At 41.2% G+C, this 18771-nt stretch overlaps 1 protein-coding gene across 2 annotated transcripts in view; it reads right to left on the reverse strand.

The window, feature by feature from the left end:
* The window catches only part of ULK2 (unc-51 like autophagy activating kinase 2), a 110768-nt gene that overhangs the window by 78685 nt on the left and 13312 nt on the right, over window positions 1-18771 (reverse strand). Inside the window, exons 4-10 of one of the 2 annotated variants that reach the window (XM_036278321.1) lie at window positions 15477-15509; window positions 15168-15204; window positions 11875-12048; window positions 10264-10337; window positions 5802-5903; window positions 4100-4158; window positions 2366-2448 (exon numbers count right to left, since the gene is read on the reverse strand). In XM_036278321.1, the coding sequence (XP_036134214.1) occupies window positions 2366-2448; window positions 4100-4158; window positions 5802-5903; window positions 10264-10337; window positions 11875-12048; window positions 15168-15204; window positions 15477-15509 (562 nt within the window). Of the gene's footprint in view, window positions 1-2365; window positions 2449-4099; window positions 4159-5801; window positions 5904-10263; window positions 10338-11874; window positions 12049-15167; window positions 15205-15476; window positions 15510-18771 lie in introns of those variants that run through there. The other variant, XM_036278320.1, reaches the window with a different exon arrangement.

Here is an 18771-nt window from a genome sequence, read left to right on the forward strand (position 1 = left end):
TTAAAACTGTTATCCATGAGCAAGTTATTTTATTGACCCATGGTTCTCATGGTTATAGAGCAACTCTCAATTTCTCCCTCAAAGATAAAAGTATTTACCAACAAATGAAGTTTAATTCCAATTTAATAAAACTTTAAGAAAAATATATACGTATTCAGACTATTTCATCTTTCCCTTATACAGAAACTATTAGGGCTATCATCTACTGAGAACATTTACAAGGACAATGAACTGAGTGCTTCATACCTGGTCCTCACTGAATTCTCACAAATTTTATGCAAGGTATTATCTTCGTTTCATGATAAGAAAATCATAGCACATAAAGGCCGTGTATCTTCTCCAGTGTCAATAAGCTGGTAAGTTTGGGGAAGAATTAAACCCTAGTCTGTCTTATCCAGAAGCTTATGTGGGTTTCCATAACATACATTAACAGACTAAAATTCTGGAATAAATTTTTGTAAATTTCTATTATTATAATTATTACTACAGAACAAAATATCAAACATGTTTTTTCCTAAAAATTTGAAGATCAGAGTTAATTTGATAACCACGTTTTATGGTTTTTCTGGTTTGTGATTCTGACACGTAAGATTGGTAAGATCAAGTTAACAAACTATCCCCGAGAGAGGAGCTAGACTCAAACACTTTCCAGGATAAATGTTCTTTCAAAACCTACATAATCCCTACAATACTAAGCATTCTAAGTTCTTTCGTTACACATGAAGTGGTAAAATAGTATATGAGCCCTGGCTGGTTTGGCTCAGCGGTTAGAGTGTTGGCCCGCGGACCAGACAGACCCGGGTTCGGTTTCTGCTAAGGGCACGTAACTCAGTTGCGGTTTGTCCCCGGCCCCAGTTGGCGTTGTGTGGGTGGCAACCAGTCGATGTGTCTCTCTCACATCGATGATTCTCTCTCTCTCTCTCTCTCTCTTTCTTCCTCTCTCTCTCCCACTCTATCTGAAGATAAATGCAAAAATGTCCTCGGGTGAGGAAAATAAATAAATAAGTAAACAAAATAAAAGAGTATATGAAGACACCTGTGATAAATTAAAGTACTAAGAGAGAAATTGTTGACTTTAGTGCTTACATTATAAAAGAAAGGTTCAAAATCAGTATCATGAGCTTCCACCTTAAGAATCTAAAATTCTAAAAATCAGAAGCATCCATAGCCCACTCTTGTCACACAGTGCTGAGACCAAGCTCCACAGAGCACATGTTCACAAGGGTCACCCTACGAGGAGGTGCCCCCTCCTTGGCTTCCTAAACCCTTCTTTGAAGTCAGGATTCTGGGGTATTTCTCCTCCATTCTTCCTAGATCCCTCCCCAAACATCTCCCCAGCCTCGACCTCTCCTCTAATATGCAGGAGCCTCTTGACATCTGCACTTAGACATCAAATGGCCATCTTAAATTGAACATGTCCTACCTGCACTCCTGATCTCGCCCCCAAGGCCTGCTCTATTCACATAGTCTTTCCCATCCTCTGACTGACAACCCCACCCTTTCAGGTGTTCCAGCTAAAAATCTTGGGAGTCATCTTTGAGTCTCCTCTTTCTCTCACAACCCATATCCCATTCATCCAGAAATGCAGTTGTCTCTACCTCCAAAAAGACCCAAAGTCAACAATTTCTTCCCACCTCCACTGCTTCTGCCCCCATCTAAACTACTTCCTTTCTCACATGGGTGACTATGTGGTCTCCCGATTTAGTCTCCCACCTTCCTCCCCTGCCTCATGCCCCTCACCACAGGCTGTGCTCACCAAGCAACCAGACTGATCCTTTTCAAAACATTCATCAGCTCAAATCGATCCTCTGCTCCAAACCCTGCAATGGCTTCCCAACAGACCTTGGGCGAAATCCCAAGTCTTTACATGACGTGTTCCAGCTCCGGGCACTGGTCCTGGCTATTCACACTGCCTGAAAAGCGCTCGGACACCCACATGGCTCACTGTCTCACACATGTCAATCGGCCTTTGTTCCAATGCCACTTTCTCAGACAGGTCTTCACTGACACCTTATTTAAAATTTGAATCCCCACCCACCCTCATTTTTCTTCCTTCTTTATTTTTCCACAGTACTTACTGTTTTCTAATATAGCATATAATTAGAGCTTATAATTTGTCTGTGTCTCTCCTCCACTAGAATATATACATCAGAAGGACAGGGATTTTGCTTATTACTTTATCCCCCACACTAGAACCTAGCAGGTACTCAATATTTACAAAGCAAGTAAAAGAAAAAGACAGAGATACTGAAAAATTGACTTTAATTTTCTTCTGAAACCTCTGTAGTATCTTTTTTTTAAAAATCTCCTCAGAATACACAGCAATAAAATTAGAAAGCATGGGAAATCTGAAAAGACTACTTACCAAAGTCCATTCTATCTTTTTGGTTTTTCTGAAGCAAACCCAAAAGGAGATTCGCCAAATAAGGTGATGTTTCTCTGGGGATGCTGAGGGAAAGAAAAAAAATAACCTAAATGGTGAGTTTATATACTATATTAACTACATGACTTTTGCCTTAAATTGTGGTAAACAAAAATGTATATGCAGTTTCACAAATACTACATTCCATACCAAGAAAATCACAGTACAACCTCATTCCTTAAAGGAAAACAGACACAGGAAGCAAGGGCCTTTGAGCCCAGCCCCGTTCGGGAGGGCTCCGCAGTGCGCACTGCCCTGGTGTGCTGCAGTCTCCGTGAACAAAGCGCTCCACGAGCACAGGTCTGGAGGTCAGCACAACTTCTACCTGGCACTAACAGGTGCTGTAGAGTTCTCTCCTAGGAAAAGGGCCACTTCCAATTCTGTCTGAAATGGGGCAGAGCTCAAATAAATACAAGTGAAGAATAATATAGCTTCCTGAAATCCAGTAAGAAAAAGGCAAGGCAGTAGAAAAATGAGTAAGTAATAGGAATATAAAATTCACAGAATGAAAACTACAAAAAGGTCATTAAACAACTAAGAAGAACCAACCTCACCAGTAAAGAGAATAAGGCAAATTACATTAATAGCTAGTGTGTCCTCCCTATTTGCAAGGCATCAAGTCTGAGACCACCAGGCATCAAGTCTGACACCACCCCACCATGGTAAAATGTGGGGAAAGGAGCATCCTCTGCTGTGTGCACAGGAACAGACACTTGGAGAGCATACCTCAGTCCAACAAGTCCACCTTACTGAAATGCACAAATGCGAGAATACTTTCCCTCCCTGTCCCACCCCACTGAAGCCCGTTTGTAGTAACTAGAAAATAAAAGCCAGCATCTGATTAAACAAAATATGATACATCAAACTATGAAACTCTATGCAGCCATTAGAAAGAATCCAGAAGTGGTTGAACAATGTCCATGATATAGTGTAGAATCGAACGAGCTGCAGGACAATTTGCAAACTATGAAGTAATTTGTATTGAACTATAGGTGTGTGCATATAAATACACCCATAAACAAGCATTCAAATGTGCAAAAAGAACTTGCACAAGAAGATTTCAAAAGATACAAAGCAAACTCTAATTACCCCTACAGAGCGGGGGAAGGCCTAGGGGGAATTTACTTTCTACTTTATGTACAACTATTCTGTTTGCATCTCTTTCCTCTCACAGAACACATATAACTGCCATATTTTTTTTTTTTTTTTTTTATCCTCACCCGAGGATATTTTTCCATTTTTTGTACAGATAGAGTAGGAGGGAGAGAAAGGAAGGAGAGAGAGAGAGAAACATCGACGTGAAGGGACACATCGAGTGGCTGCCACCCGCACAACCAACCAGGGCTGAGGACAAACTGCAACCGAAGTACGTGCCCTTAGCGGGAACCGAACCCGGGTCCCTCCGGACCGCAGGCCGACGCTCTAACCGCTGAGCCAAACTGGCCAGGGCCATTTTTTTTTTTTAAATATACTTTTGAAAACAAAAAAGAAGAACGATATACTATTACACAGGCACCTACGATATGCTCATAATTTTCTAATTTTCTGTTATAACGAGTGCTCTCATTACTGTCACTGAAAAAAGGTTCAATAATGGAAACATATAAAACAGAAACAGTTCAAAGAAACAACACTGATTTCACAAACAGTAAAGCTCAGTGTAATCAAAACACATACCTAGGCATTAAGCTTCTGTGTTTTTCATAAAACATCCTTAAGTCTTGAGGACTATTAGCCTGTTAAAAAAAAAAAAAAGGATTTAATCTATTAAATAACAGGGGCAAAAATTCCAAATCACTTGATTGATGCTTACATTCTTGCTATAGAACACAGATTCTGAACTTGAAGGCCATGGATTGTTGAAGGAGCCATAGATGCCACCAGGGATTTCATAAAACCTCTGAAACTGTAAGCAAATTCTGCTGATCTGGGCACTGAGGTCAAACTCTGAGGGACCTGAAGCTTAGAAAAGGTTTAGAACCACTATTTCAGAGGTTAAGACCCAACATCCATGGCCTGTCCAACAGGTACACCTTTACTGTGTAAAATCAGAGTGTATTTCACCCTGCGGCCTTCAGGGGATGCGGGCAGAGAACTGAGCACACGCTCCTTCAGTCTCCACAGTGACAGGGAGCAGGGTCAGAGTCAGAGCTGCTGACCAGGGAGCCGCCTGCACGTGCAAACTAGATGTGAAAATGACTCCTCCACCGGCTGTCACTGATTGTTTAAATGCCATCTCAGGCAAATAATTTCACTTTGACCCAGTGTTCAGATTCAAAAATCCTCTATGTAATTATACAATATGAACTCAAGAGGAATTATCACAATTAAATTCTAGAGGGCCTCTTTTTGATAGGATATTAGAGAAAAGGAGAAAAGGGAGACAGGCCCACAATAATTTCCACAAAGCCTAAACAACTGGCTCTCTCTGACACAGCAGTGAAGGAATGAATATCTGGAGACAGTTTCCAGTGATGCTCCCAGTCCCGCCCAGGCCTTTACTTTGGTTCCAGGACCCCAACACCAGGCGAAGCAGGAGGCGCTGACATCACGCCACACCCATTTCCCACCAGGCTGTGAGCCCAGAGCCGCACTAGTTCTCACTACCCTGGAAAACACATCACAGGCTTCGTGCTCAGTCCAACTGTGAAGGGAAGGCAGATAAAAAAGAAACAGCAGCCCTAGCCAGTTTGGCTCAGCAGTTAAAGCGTAGGCCTGTGGATGAAAGAGTTGAGGGTTCGATTCTGGTCAAGGGATGTACCTCGGTTGTAGTTGGAACCTGGGCCCTGGTTGGGGTTGTGCAGGAAGTGACCAATAGATGTGTCTCTCTCACATCAATGTTTCTCTCTCTCTTTCTCTTCCCATCCCCACTCTGTCTGAAGATAAATGGAAAAGTATCTCAGGTGAGGATTAAAAAAAAAAGAAAAAGCAAGCCCTGGCCGGAGTTGCTCAGTGGTTAGAGTGTCAGCCAGCGCACCAAAGGGTTATGGGTTCAATTCGAAGTCAAGGACACATACCTGGGTTGCAGGTTCAATCCACAGCCCTGGTCAGGGCATCTGTGGGAGGCGACCAGTCAATGTGTCTGTCTCTCTCTCCCTCGTCCTCACTCACTCTCTCTCTCTCTTCCACCCTGCCCCTTCCTCCCACTCTAAAAATCAATGGAAAAATATCCTCAGGTGAGGATGAACAAGGAAAAGGAGAAGCAAAAAATGTTCTGGCTCACTACAGCAGTTTTTGCCTTGTTAAAAAAAAACAACAACATTAAGTCACAAAGGAACCAAAAACACTGCTTTCAAAGTATTCTCCATTTCACAAGTCAAAGGCAACTGCAAAATGAGAAGATCCCAAAACTGAGCATGTAAGAAAAAAGTCAGGATACCTGAAAAGGTGGTTTTCCAACAAGGCATTGATAGATTACTGTTCCTATGCTCCACAAGTCTGCCTTAGCATCATAATGTTGAGACATAATAACTTCAGGAGCCTAGGGATAAGAAAATTCAAGAGACATGCATTATGTTATTTACATAATTAATATGCATACATTAATTAACTGGTAAGGCCACACTGCTAACAAAACTACTAAAATAAAAACAACAGGTGTAATATTTCTCTAATCAAAATTAAACTGTAATGAATACAAAACTACTTTCTTACATTGATATTTACTGGTAGATCTTGAAAACAGTGTTGCATGAAAAGAAGTTGCAGAAACAAGCATTTCTATGTATTATTATCAAACACAGTAAGAGTATTAAAATAATAATAAAGAGCCCTGGCCGGTTTGGCTCAGCGGTTAGAGCCTCGGTCTGCGGTCCAGAAAGACCCGGGTTCGGTTCCCACTAAGGGCACATACCTCAGTTGCAGTTTGTCCCCGGCCCTGGTGGGTCGTGTGGGTGGCAGCCACTCAATGTATCCCTTTCACGTCCATGTTTCTCTCTCTCTCTCTCTCCTTCCCACTCTATCTGAACAAAAAATGGAAAAATGTCCTTGGGTGAGGAAAAAATAAATACATAAACAAATAAAATAATAATAAAGAGCCCTAGCCGGTTTGGCTCAGCGGTTAAGAGCATCAGCCCTCGGACCAATGTCTGGGGTTTGATCCCTGGTCAAGGGCACGTGCCTAGGTTGCAGGTTCAATCCCCAGCCCTGGTTGGGGTTATGCAGGAGGCAACCAATAGATGTGTCTCTCTCACATCAATGTCTCTTCTCTGTGTGTGTGTGTGTGTCTGTCTCGCTTTCTCCCTCCCTTCCCATCTATATAAAAATCAATGGAAAAATATCCTCAGGTAAGGATTAACAAAAACAATTTTGTTAAAATATAAAGAGCCCTGGCTGGATTGGCTCAGCAATTAGTGTTGGGCCACAGACCAAAGTGTTGCAGGTTTGATTCCAGGTCAAGGACTCATACCTCGGTTGCAGGCTCAATCCCGGACCCCAGTCAGGTCATGCAGAAGGCAACCAATAGATATTTCTCTCTCTCTCTCCCTCCCTCCCACTCTATCTAAAAATCAATGGAAAAATATCCTTGGGTGAGGATAATAAAGAAACATACACACCAATTACAGGCTGTGAGAGTAGAAGGTGGGAAAGGGAGAGGTACAATAGGAATTTGGACTGCCCCTGAAATACTTTATGTATTTCTTTCTTTTCTTTTTTTTAAATTTTTGTCCCTTTATTGATTTTAGAGAAGTCAGAGAGAGAGAGATAGAAAGAAACATGTATGAGAGAAACATCAATTGGCCTCTTCCTGCATGTCCCCCACTGGGGATTGGGCCCACAACCTGGTCATATGCCCTGACCGGGAATCGAACCAGCAACCTCTTGGTACATGGGTCAATGCTCAACCACTGAGCCACACCAGCCGGACTACTTTCTTTCTTTCTGAAAAAAGATCTCCCTGGCTGGCATGGTCCAGTGGTTAGAGTGTCAGCCTGTGCACCAAAGGGTTTCAGGTTTGATATCTGATCAAGAGCATGTACCTAGGTTGCTGGTTCGATCCTGGCCCCAGTAGGGGAGTACATGGGAGGAAACCAACCAACCAGTGTCTCTCATAGCTCGCTCGCTTGCGCTCTCTCTCTCCTCCTCCCTCCCTTCCACTCTCTCTAAAAACTCAATGGAAAAAATATCCGCAGGTGAGGATAAACAAAACAAAACAAAAAACAAAACAAACAAACAACAAAATAAAATAAGAGATCAAAGCAAACATTGCAAAATGTTTGTGAAATACAGATGATAGGTACACAAATGTGTTTACTATATTATTCCTCTTTTTCCTGCCATTTGAAAGCTTTTAAAGTAACAAGAAAACTGTACCACAAAACACAATAATAAAAATTGTCTTAAAAGCAAAGGCATTTCTCTGCTGCTTTGCTATAGCTATTTTCCCACCTCTCAATAGATGTTGCTTTTTAAAAATACCATCAAGCAGGACAAATACGAAATAGAAGTGTGAAATATATTAAAGGTAGCAAAATTTTATTTTCCAAGCATAACATTTCTATTGTCCCTTGTAAATTTCTTATGGAGTCAATTTCCTCTGAAGATCAGCCCGCTAATGGCTCTCCAGCCTTGGCGCCATTAGTCCAAGGCTGAACTGATTTCATACTCAAGAAATGCAAAATAATTTTTTATTTATTTATTTATTTTTTTATCCTCACCCGAGGATATTTTTCCATTTTTTGTACAGATAGAGTGGGAGGGAGAGAGAGGAAGGGAGAGAGAGAGAGAAACCTTGATGTAAAGGGACACATCGAGTGGCTGCCACCCACACGACCAACCAGGGCCGGGGACAAACTGCAACCGAAGTACGTGCCCTTAGCGGAAACCGAACCCGGGTCTCTCCGGACCGCAGGTCGACGCTTTAACCGCTGAGCCAAACTGGCCAGGGCGCAAAATAATTTTTAAATTATATTGAATTAAAAATTTTGTACAGAATTAGTACAATTGTGATCAAGAAGTTAAATCTAATGCAAAAAAATTTTAAACTTTGATTACTATTTCCCTTGATTTCACTTTTTTTTTTTTTTTCATTGACTTTTAGACAGAGTGTAGAAGGGAGGGAGTGGGGAGAGAAACAGAGAAACATAAATGTGAGAGAGACACATCGACCAGCTGCCTCCTGCAAGACCCCAACCGGAGTTGGGGATCAAACCTGCAACCCAGGTACATGCCCTTAACCGGAATCAACCCTATGACCCTTAGGTCCGAGGATCCATGTTCTTAACTGCTGAGCAAAACTGGCCAGGGCTAGTTCCCTAGATTTCAAAGTTGATTTTAGATTAGATGAAATCCTAATTGAAAATAAACCTATTTTAAACTTAGAAGTAAAACAGGTACCTTTATTTACTTCGCAGGATTCTGAAGGTCCAGAATTAAGGTATTTCTAGGCTTAACATCTCCCACTGGTTCAGAAGTGTCGCAGCCTAACCCATCAGACCTGACGACGTTCTCATGAAGGATAAGGAGGAAGCTAAGAGTGTTCGGCTCTGAGTGTGATACTGATGAGGAAGCTTCTACAATACAGGAATCTTGTCCAGAGAGACAACGTGCAAAAAATCCATGTATCCTATAGCTGAAGACGTGTCCCCAAAAGGTTTTTATAAGTATTCCTATATTACACATCAAGTATAGCATGACCGCCCTGGCCAGTCTGGCTCAGTGGTTAGAGCGTCAGCCTGCAGTTCAGAGAGACCCGGGTTCGGTTCCCACTAAGGGTGCGTGCCTCAGTTGCAGTTTGTCCCCCGCCCTGGTTGGGTCATGCAGAAGGCAGCCATTCGATGTGTCCCTTTCACATCGATGTTTCTTTCTCTCTCTCTCTCTTCCTCTCTCTCCCTCCCACTCTATCTGAACAAAAAATGAAAGAATGTCCTCAGATGAGGATAAAAAAAAAATATATAGCATGAGCAAACGTCATCAATTTTTATTTTCAACTTAACCTAGTAAGAAATTTTTACAATAACTAATTTTTTATTCTATATATAAATGTGTTTTTATTTATTTTTTAGAGAGAGAAAGAGCTAGAAACATCAATGTGAGAAAGAAACATCAATTGGCTGCCTCTTGCATGCCCCCCACCAGGGATCAAGCCTACAACCCCGGCATGTGACCTGACAGGGAATCGAACTGGGACCTCTTGGTCCATGGGACGACACTCAATTCACTAAGCCACACCAGCTGGGCTTTACTTTTGTTTTAATTAATTTTAGAGAGAAAGGAAGGGAGAGGGAGAGACAAACAGAAACATCAATGAGAAAGAACATTAACCGCCTCCGACATGTCCCCCATTGGGGATCAGGCCCACAAACTGGGCACGTGCCCTGACCAGGAATCGAAACAGCGACTTCTTGGTGCATGGGTCAATGCTCAACCACTGAGTAACACCAGCTGGGCTTTTTTCATTTTAAAAAAAATATGGTTTTTTTATTGATTTTAGAGAGAAAGAAACGGAGAGGGAGGAAGAGCAAGAGAAACATCAGCTGTCTCCTGCACACCCCCTACTGGGATCGAGTCCACAACTCAGGCAAGTGCCCTGACCGGAATCGAACCAGTGACCTTTCCGTGCACAGGACCAAGCACAACCAACTGAGCCACACCAGCCAGGGCAATAACTAATTCTCTCTCTTTTTTTTAATAAAAACCAATGGGCAAACATGACTAACTTTTACAGTCCACTATGCTCAAGCAAAAGATGTCTGTATTACAGCATTATCAGTAATATACTTAATGTCAGTGATATAAATAACAATTCAGATTATATAAAATCACATCCTACTTGGAAAAAAACATTATATTTAAATTCCATGCTTATGGCTGTAAACACAAGAATGCAGACACTCACTCACCATGTACATTGGGGACCCACACAGTGTTGCAGCCATCATGTTACTATGAAGATAACGAGCAAAACCAAAATCCGCTATTTCACAAAATAAAAGGAGAAAAACAAATGATACCTCTGCTCACACTTAACACAGACCATATAATTCTTCAAGATACAAGAGGGCACAAAATAATTGTAAGAAATTAACAGCCATTTAATAAGACTGTTTACCAAAGAAAAAAGTAGCTATCTCAACCTTGACGAGCTAAGAAATAGTAGTAATCAGCAATTGTTACAAGTCACTGTTCTGCTAGTTTTGTAACCAAGGAGCAAGCACCAAGCTTTGCAAGAGAAAACCCTAATTATAATAAATAATTCATTAATATAGCTCTCATTAAATATCAATACCAGGTATAGAATTTGAACTGTTTTTGTCCTATAGGTATCAGATGTAACCAATAAAACATCAGAAATTTCTTTTTTTTAAAAATAATTTCTTTTCTTTATTCGTTTTAGAGAGAAAGAGAGGAAGGGAGAGGGACAGAAACATCGATGTGAGAGAACATCAACTGGCCAACTCCTGCACGCCCCCCACTGGGGATTTGGCCCACAACCTGGGCATGTGCCCTGACAGGGAATCGAACTGGTGACCTCTTGGTGCATGGGTCGACGCTCAACCACGGAGCCACACCGACTGGGCAGAAATTTCTTAAAATTCTGCTAAGAAATTATTTTTCTACCAACCAAGAAAAAAGTTTTTTAAAAAACCTAGCATTAGCCTGGCTGGTGTGGCTCAGTGCTTGAGCGTCGACCCATGCACCAGGAGGTTGCCAGTTTGATTACCGGTCAGGGCACATGCCCAGGTTGGGGGCCCAATCCCCAATGGGGGACATGCAGGAGGCAGCCGATTTATGTTCTCTCTCATCGATGTTTTTATCTCTCTCTCTCCCTTCCTCTCTCTAAAACCAATAAAGAAAAGATACATATTTTTTAAAACCTAGCTTTGCAGCCCTGGCCGGTTTGGTTCAGTGGTTAGAGTGTTGGCCTGCGGATCGAAGGGACGCAGGTTTGATTCCCAGTCAAGGGCACATACCTGGGTTGCAGGTTCAATCCCCAGCCCCAAATGGGGTCATATGGGAGACAACCAATCAGTGTGTGTGTGTCCCCAACCCCCTCCACTCTCTCTAAAAGTCAATGGAAAAATATCCTCAGGTGATGATTAACAACAACAAAAAAAAATCTAGCATCGCAAACTGCTTCAAATCATTTTGAGATACAAGAGTGCTACAAACCTGCCCAATAAGAAGGCTGAACGAAATGGTCTCTCAGATTTCTTATGTGAAAACCCCATGAGTTGTAAAAGATCTGGGTTATGACTTTGCTGCCAACAACTGCAACACTCTGGCTTCTCTCTGATGAGGAGAAGCAGGATTTCCTGCTGGGATTTATATTTAAGTTTCTAACCTGAGCCCTTTGGCCCTGTCTGAAATTCAGCATATACCTCACTGAACTCAATAAAAATTTCCAAAGTGCATCAACAAAATCACTCATTCTAACAAAGCTGAACTAAAATTATCTAAAAATACTGAGTCTCAAAAGTGTTTTTTGCATGAAACAATATATGGTTATTTACCTATCTTGATGCGAATGCCACCAACACTGGACTTTTTGCGATTGGCGTAAGACAGCAAGATGTTCTGTGGTTTGAGGTCCCTATGGATGATTCCTTTGCCATGCAGAATTCGCATGGCCGCTGCAATCTGATGCAGAAACACTCTGATGGTATCTTCACTGAGAGTTCCTTTAGCTGGTAGAAAGGGAGTCACATAAATATGTAAGCACACAAAATCAAATACCTTCTGCACATGCCAACAACAGAACTGAGTTGCTAAGGAGACCATGGAGGAAACTGGATTTGCATTTTTTTCTTTTTTTATTTTAATAATTTAAGTCTACGAAGAAATATCAAATACCTCAAAAGTTTTAATTAATTTGTTGTAAAGAAAACTGATTTACATTTGCATCTTGTTCACTTCTGTTTTTCCTTCCTCACTTCTCTCAGTATAACAGGTGTTCAGCAAATGGGAGTCCCCTCCACAAGCCAGAAAATAAGTTTCCCTTCACATTGGTCAAATATCTGGGTAAATGTCCATATTTAATTCTAACCATTGTATGAGCACAAATTACAAACCGATTCACCTTGAATGAGACGCTTGGATATTGCTGCCACTTAGACCCGTCAGGAATCTGTGTTCCCACATGCGCCTCCTTTACTCTCCCTCCTGACCAACACTGCTGTCCCACCACAGTATTTTTCACATCTAAAGACACCTTTAGGAAGATCTGTTTAACCTATTTTCACTATTATAAAGAGGCAGTAGGAATGTTATTTTTGAGGACACTTGTTATTCAGTAAACACTCCAGGGTTTCTGTGTGTACACTGGACTGTGTGATGCTAATGAACAGGTGGATTTGGAGTCAGGGTGCCTCTTCAAACCCCAGCTCCTCCACCTGCTTCTGTGTGACCCCGAAAGATGATGCCCCTGTGCCCACCCCTCATCTATTAAAAAGCTGAAAACAGGCCAACCACATTGGCAATCAAACACGATACCACATTTAATAATGAAGACTTTATTTTTTTTAAATCCTCACTCAAAGATATTTTCCTGTTTATCATCAGATACTGAATGGGAGGGAGGGAGGAGAGAGAAACATCAACGTGAGAGAAACACATCAACCGGTTGCCTCCCACATGACCCAACCAGAGCCAGGGCAAAACGCAACCGAGGTACGTGCTCTTGACCAGAATCGAACCCGCGACTCACTGGTCCACTAGCTGACACTCTAACCGCTAAGCCAAACCAGCCAGGGCAATAATGAAGACTTTAAATAAGTACTCAAATAGTTAGTACACAAATATAAACTTATTGCAATGAATCCAAAAATCACAAGTAGCCCTGGCTGGATAGCTCAGTTCATTAGATACGCCACGGTTGTGGGTTCGATCCCCAGTCAGAGCATATACAAGAATCAACCAACGGTCTGGCTGGCCAGTGTGGCTCAGTGGTTAAGCATGGACCCATGCACCAAGAGGTCGCCAGTTCAATTATCGGTCAGGACACATGCCCAGGTTGTGGGCCCGATCCCCAGTGGGGGACATGCAGGAGGCGGCCAATCGATGTTCTCTCTCATCAATGTTTCTGTCTCTCTCCCCCCCTCCCTTCCTCTCTAAAATCAATAAGGGAAAAAAAAAAAGAATCAACCAACAAATGCATAGATAAGTGGGACAAGTCGATGTTTCTCTCTCTCTACCTCCCCTTTCTTCCCTTCTTCTCTCTATAATCAATAAAGAAAAAATAATTTTAAAAAAAAGTCATGGCCTGGCCAGTTTGACTCAGCAGTTAGAGCGTCAGCCCGTGGACCAATGAGTCTTGGGTTCGACTCTGGTCTAGGGCACATGCCTTGGTTGTGGTCTGTCCCCACTGGTTGGGGCATGTAGGAGGCAACCTAGTCAATGTGGCTCTATCACATCAATGTCTCTCTCTGTCTCTCCTCCCTCCCACTCTATCTGATGATAAATAGAAAAATATATTGTCCTGGCCAGTTTGGCTCGGCGATTAGAGTATCAGCCCACGGATCCAAGAGTCCTGGATTCGGTTCCTGCTAAGGGCACATACCTCAGTTGCAGTTTGTCCCAGGCCCCAGTTGGGGTCGTATGGGTGGCAATCACTCAATGTGTCTCTCTCACATCGATGTTTCTCTCTCTCTTCCTCCCTCACCCCCTCCCGCTCTATCTGAAGAGAAATGCAAAAATGTCCTCGGGTGAAGATAAAAAAAGAAAAAGAAAAATATCCTCAGGTGAGGAATTAAAAAAAAATCTGAGTTGGAAAAAATACAAAAACACGTGTAATAAACTACCACATTCAGGGTAATGGTTGTCACTAGAGGAGAAGGCAGACATGGGACTACAGAAGGCCTTACACAGAGCTTCACCTGTGTCTGTAATTTCTTTACTGTGGGGGATGCCAGTGTTTTTTATATTATTCTCTACACAGCTTTTTAATTTCACCAATATTTTAAAGATGTTTATTGTTGTTTAGTCTTGTTTTCATTCTAAAGATTGTTTAAAATCTCATTTTTAATTGCACTCCCTGAATACTAGGTGAAATAGAAAATCTTTAATATGTTGTTTCTCTCTTGTAAACTGCACATACTCTTTGTGGGTGTTATCTATTGATGTCTTAGTGTTTTTACCATCAACTGCCATGACCTATTTATTTACATTTTTGCATATTTTCCTTGCATCTTTCAGGGGTAAACAGAAAGATGCTTACCTCCTCTAATATCATTAAAAATACTTTTGAGAGATACAATTTTACCTGAATGCTCATTATCATACATGTACATGTTTTGGACAGAGAATTTCAAAAACCATCTAATATTAAAATCTTATCTCTGTGATACAAAATAATTTCAGTGTTACTTTTAATTCTTTATAAGATTTTTAGATTCACATCAAACATTCACATTAATCAACATATTCTTGGATACATTCTCCCATTACAACTTTCTTTTTGTTGTGAAAGAAATTAAGGGGCTAATGGTTCACTGATGGCAACCCAGTAGACTCCTAAGAGGAGGAGAAATCTGTTAGATTTCTTTCTCTCGTGGGAAGAGGAGCCACTTCTCAAACACTGTCACAGAGAGGCACACACAACGTAAGTACTTATACACAGTACAGTATGAGAACAAAACTTCAACAAACTATAGTTAGTCAGCAAAGTGACCACAACTAGACAAGTACACAAATATGTATTGACTGTTTCTATATAAGTGCAGAAAACAGAGGTGGCATATTTCAGAAGTAACTCTCAGAATTACACAGATTGCTATCTTTATTGAACACTGACACACACAAAAATTACCTTGCAAATAATCTGCCCAGTCTCTATCATTGCAATACTGACATGTAAAAGAAAAAGTAATTAAAATAAGGATACCAGTTCAAAATTAATTCATTATCAGTTCATTTTAATTCAAAATTCATTGTATATGATGTAAATTCATTGTAGTCTGAAAAACATAAGTATAGAATAAAATTTTTAATGTTATTTTCCTTATAGACTCTAAATCAATGAATCAACTTTATTAATTCAAATAATTACCTGTCAATTTTAAAGTGCATAGTAATCAAAAGGAATCTGAAATAAATTAGAAGCTTGTATACTACCTACCTCCATCACCAGAAAGACAGAGTTGGGTAATTCCTGAAAAGTTAACAATATTAAACATCATTTAGATTAGGAAAAAAATTAAGCACAAATTAAAAAAATAACTTCCATTAACAAGTGAAATTTTAAATCCCTAACACAATGATTTAAGCATCTCAGCTTTAAAGCCAATCAAATTTTGATGACACTAATGTAGTCACCAAGAAGTTCAGTTCTGTTCATGGAAAGAACTAAAGAAAGATTCGTCTTTGGTCATGGTCATGGTGACTTTACCACTTGTGGGAAAGGAAGGGTTCTATTGTCCCCAGAGAAGCACCTGTCCTCTGGAAGCTCCTGACTTGGAACAATGATGTGATAACGCTCCCTAGCAACACGAAATGCACAATGACTTCTGAAATATGTCACCCAGGATACTTTATTTTTGTTTTTCTGGTTTTTATGTTTATTTGGAGGCAATCCCATTATGTGGGAATTTTGGGCAATTCTCTTGAAAACATTTCATCACATCTTGGTAACAGATTGATTTTAAGGAACTGATCTGAGAAATTTTACACAGTCTCTTAAATTAATATTACTCCAGTTGCATTGCTTGGCTAGGTAATTCAACGACTGATGATTCTTCAATAACTTTTTATAATGTTAATTAAATTTTATTTATTTATTTATTTTTCCTCACCCGAGGACATTTTTCCTTTTTTTATGTTTTTGTTTTGTTTTTTGGTTTTAATTTTACTTTTAATTTTATTTTTGTTACAGATGTTTCTCCCTTTTTACCCCATTGACACCCTCCCTCCCCATCCCCTCCGCCCCGTCCCCGGCTTTGTTGTCCATGTCCATTGGTTATGCGTACATGCATATAAGTTCAGTGGTTTATCTCCCCCACACACACCCCTTCATCTGCGGGTTGTCAAGTCTCATTTTTCCATTTTTTGTTCAGACAGAGTGGGAAAGAGAGAGAGGAAGAGATAGAAACATTGACGTGAAAGGGACACATCGAGTGGCTGCCACCCACACGACCAACCAGGGCTGGGGACAAACTGCAACCGAGGTACGTGCCCTTAGCAGGAACCGAACCCGGGTCTCTCTGGACCACAGGCCGACGCTCTAACCACTGAGCAACACCAGCCAGGGCCAAAGTGTTTATTTCTAATGAAACCAAGTAGAGTCATCGTGAATAGACCAAAGCGCAGACGACCCCAGAGCCCAGGGAGCCTTGGAGAGATGCTCGTGAGCCAGAGACGCTGAGGGGAGAGGCCCAGAGCACCCGGGAGCCAGGCCAGCAGGGTTTCCTAAGTATGAACACATACTTACCCTCCTTTCCTAACATCAAGGAAACTTCATTCTCAACCACTCCCCAGCAATTCCATCAACAAAATTAAACATAATGAAGTTCTTTCATTTCTCTACTCAAACTCCTTAATAACCAAGTTAAAAACCAAATCTCCAAAAAGAAAAAAAAGGGACACTACTGTGAACAATTTTATGCCAGTATTCCAAAATTTAGATGAGATGAACAAATTAAAAAACAATTTAAGAAAAAACACAACTTACTAAAATTGACAAGAAATAGAAAACTTGAAAAGGCCAATATTCATTAAAGAAATTGAATAATAATTTACAACCTTTCCACAAAAAAACTCTCCTATGTAATCCCAATCAAACTCCAAGGTTTTTTTGCCCTGGCCCATGTGGCTCAGTTGACTGAGAATCTTCCCACGCACCTATAGACGGCAAGTTTGATCCCCAGTCAAGGGCACATATCTGGGTTGCAGGTTCGATCCGTAGCCCCAGTCCAGGAATCGTGTGGGAGGTAACCAACTGATGTGTCTCTCTCACATGGATGTTTCTCTCTGCCCCGCTCCCTTCCATTCTAAGAATCAATGGAAAAATATCCTTGGGTGAGGATTAAGCAAAAAAAAAAAAAATTGAAAAACAAGTAAGAGACTTACACAGGAATTTCAGAAAAAGATATTTAAATGACTCATAAATTTACAAGAGGTGTTCAAATCAGTAGTCACCAGAAAGACCCTAATAGAAATTAGAATAAGATACCTCACCAGAATGGCTAAATGTGTCAAGTGTTAGCAAGGACAGGGGCAACGGGGAGTGTGAGATTCCTGGTGGGAGTGTAACCGATCCACGGGCAGGACCCACCGAAGCTGGGCCTGCACATACCCTATCATTCAGAAATTCCTCCCCTAGTGACTGAGGTCCATTTCAACAAGGAGGAATGGTGAGGGAGGGGGAACCAAAGGAGGAACCATAGAACAAGCCATTGTTACTGCTTCTTTTGGCCTCTTAACTTTAGAGGCACTGGGGTGGAACACAACAGTGGTTTCTTCTGAAAAAAGGAAACAGAGGTATCAGAAGAGGTACTTTACACACTGCTAAACTGTTTGAATGGTTCTCCCACCTACAGCCTGTTAGCTTTGTAATTTAAAAAATAAAGATAAAGTGAATTTTAAAAGTCAGATAGCTTGAGTAGATGGTTATCACCAGCAGAATTCAAACATGTGCAGATGGAGAGCTACAAAGTAACAAAAGAATTAAGTAAATAGCAAGAGAATTATTCAAAGACAAATTCCTGGCCCTGAAGACCCATACGCACACTTATTTCTCTGCTACTTTCCCTGATTCACTCTCTAGCCCTCAGTTAACTCCCATGGGTTACCGCACAGGAAAGGAGGAAGCAGCACCATTGCAGCAGACCTCCAATGTGTTCCCCTTGAGCTGACCCTGTGCTGGACAGCCTCATAGCCACCTAAGGGTAAACAGGACTGGAGTGCCACCCCCACTGTACTTAGTGGGCGATGTTAAAAAAGAAAAAGAAGTGTCTTGACACCCTAAATTGAGTTTGATATAAAAATAGTACTCTATACTCAGGTTTGCTTATTTCCATCCAGGACCCTTCCCCTTAAATTATATTCTAAAAAACTCGGAGATACAAAATAAAACAGTGAAAACCTGTTCTAGCCCTGGCTGAGTAGCTCAGTTGGTTAGAGTGTCATCCCCATATGCCAAAGTTTCAAGTTCAATCCCAGTCAAGGCACATACAAGAATCAACCAATGAATGCATAAGTAAGAGGAGCAACAAGCTGATGACTCTCTCTCTCTAAAAATCAATCAATAAAAATTTTTTAAAAAAGAAAGCCAAGCCTGGCCAGTGTGGCTCAATGGTTGAGCGTCAACCCACGCACCAAGAGGTAGCTGGTTTGATTCTTGATCAGGGCACATGCCCAGGTTGTGGGCCTGATTCCCAGTGGGGGGCATGCAGGAGGTTGCCAATCCATGTTCTCTC

This window comes from Molossus molossus, unplaced genomic scaffold (assembly GCF_014108415.1).
Source record: "Molossus molossus isolate mMolMol1 unplaced genomic scaffold, mMolMol1.p scaffold_m16_p_27, whole genome shotgun sequence".
Classification (NCBI taxonomy): domain Eukaryota; kingdom Metazoa; phylum Chordata; class Mammalia; order Chiroptera; family Molossidae; genus Molossus; species Molossus molossus.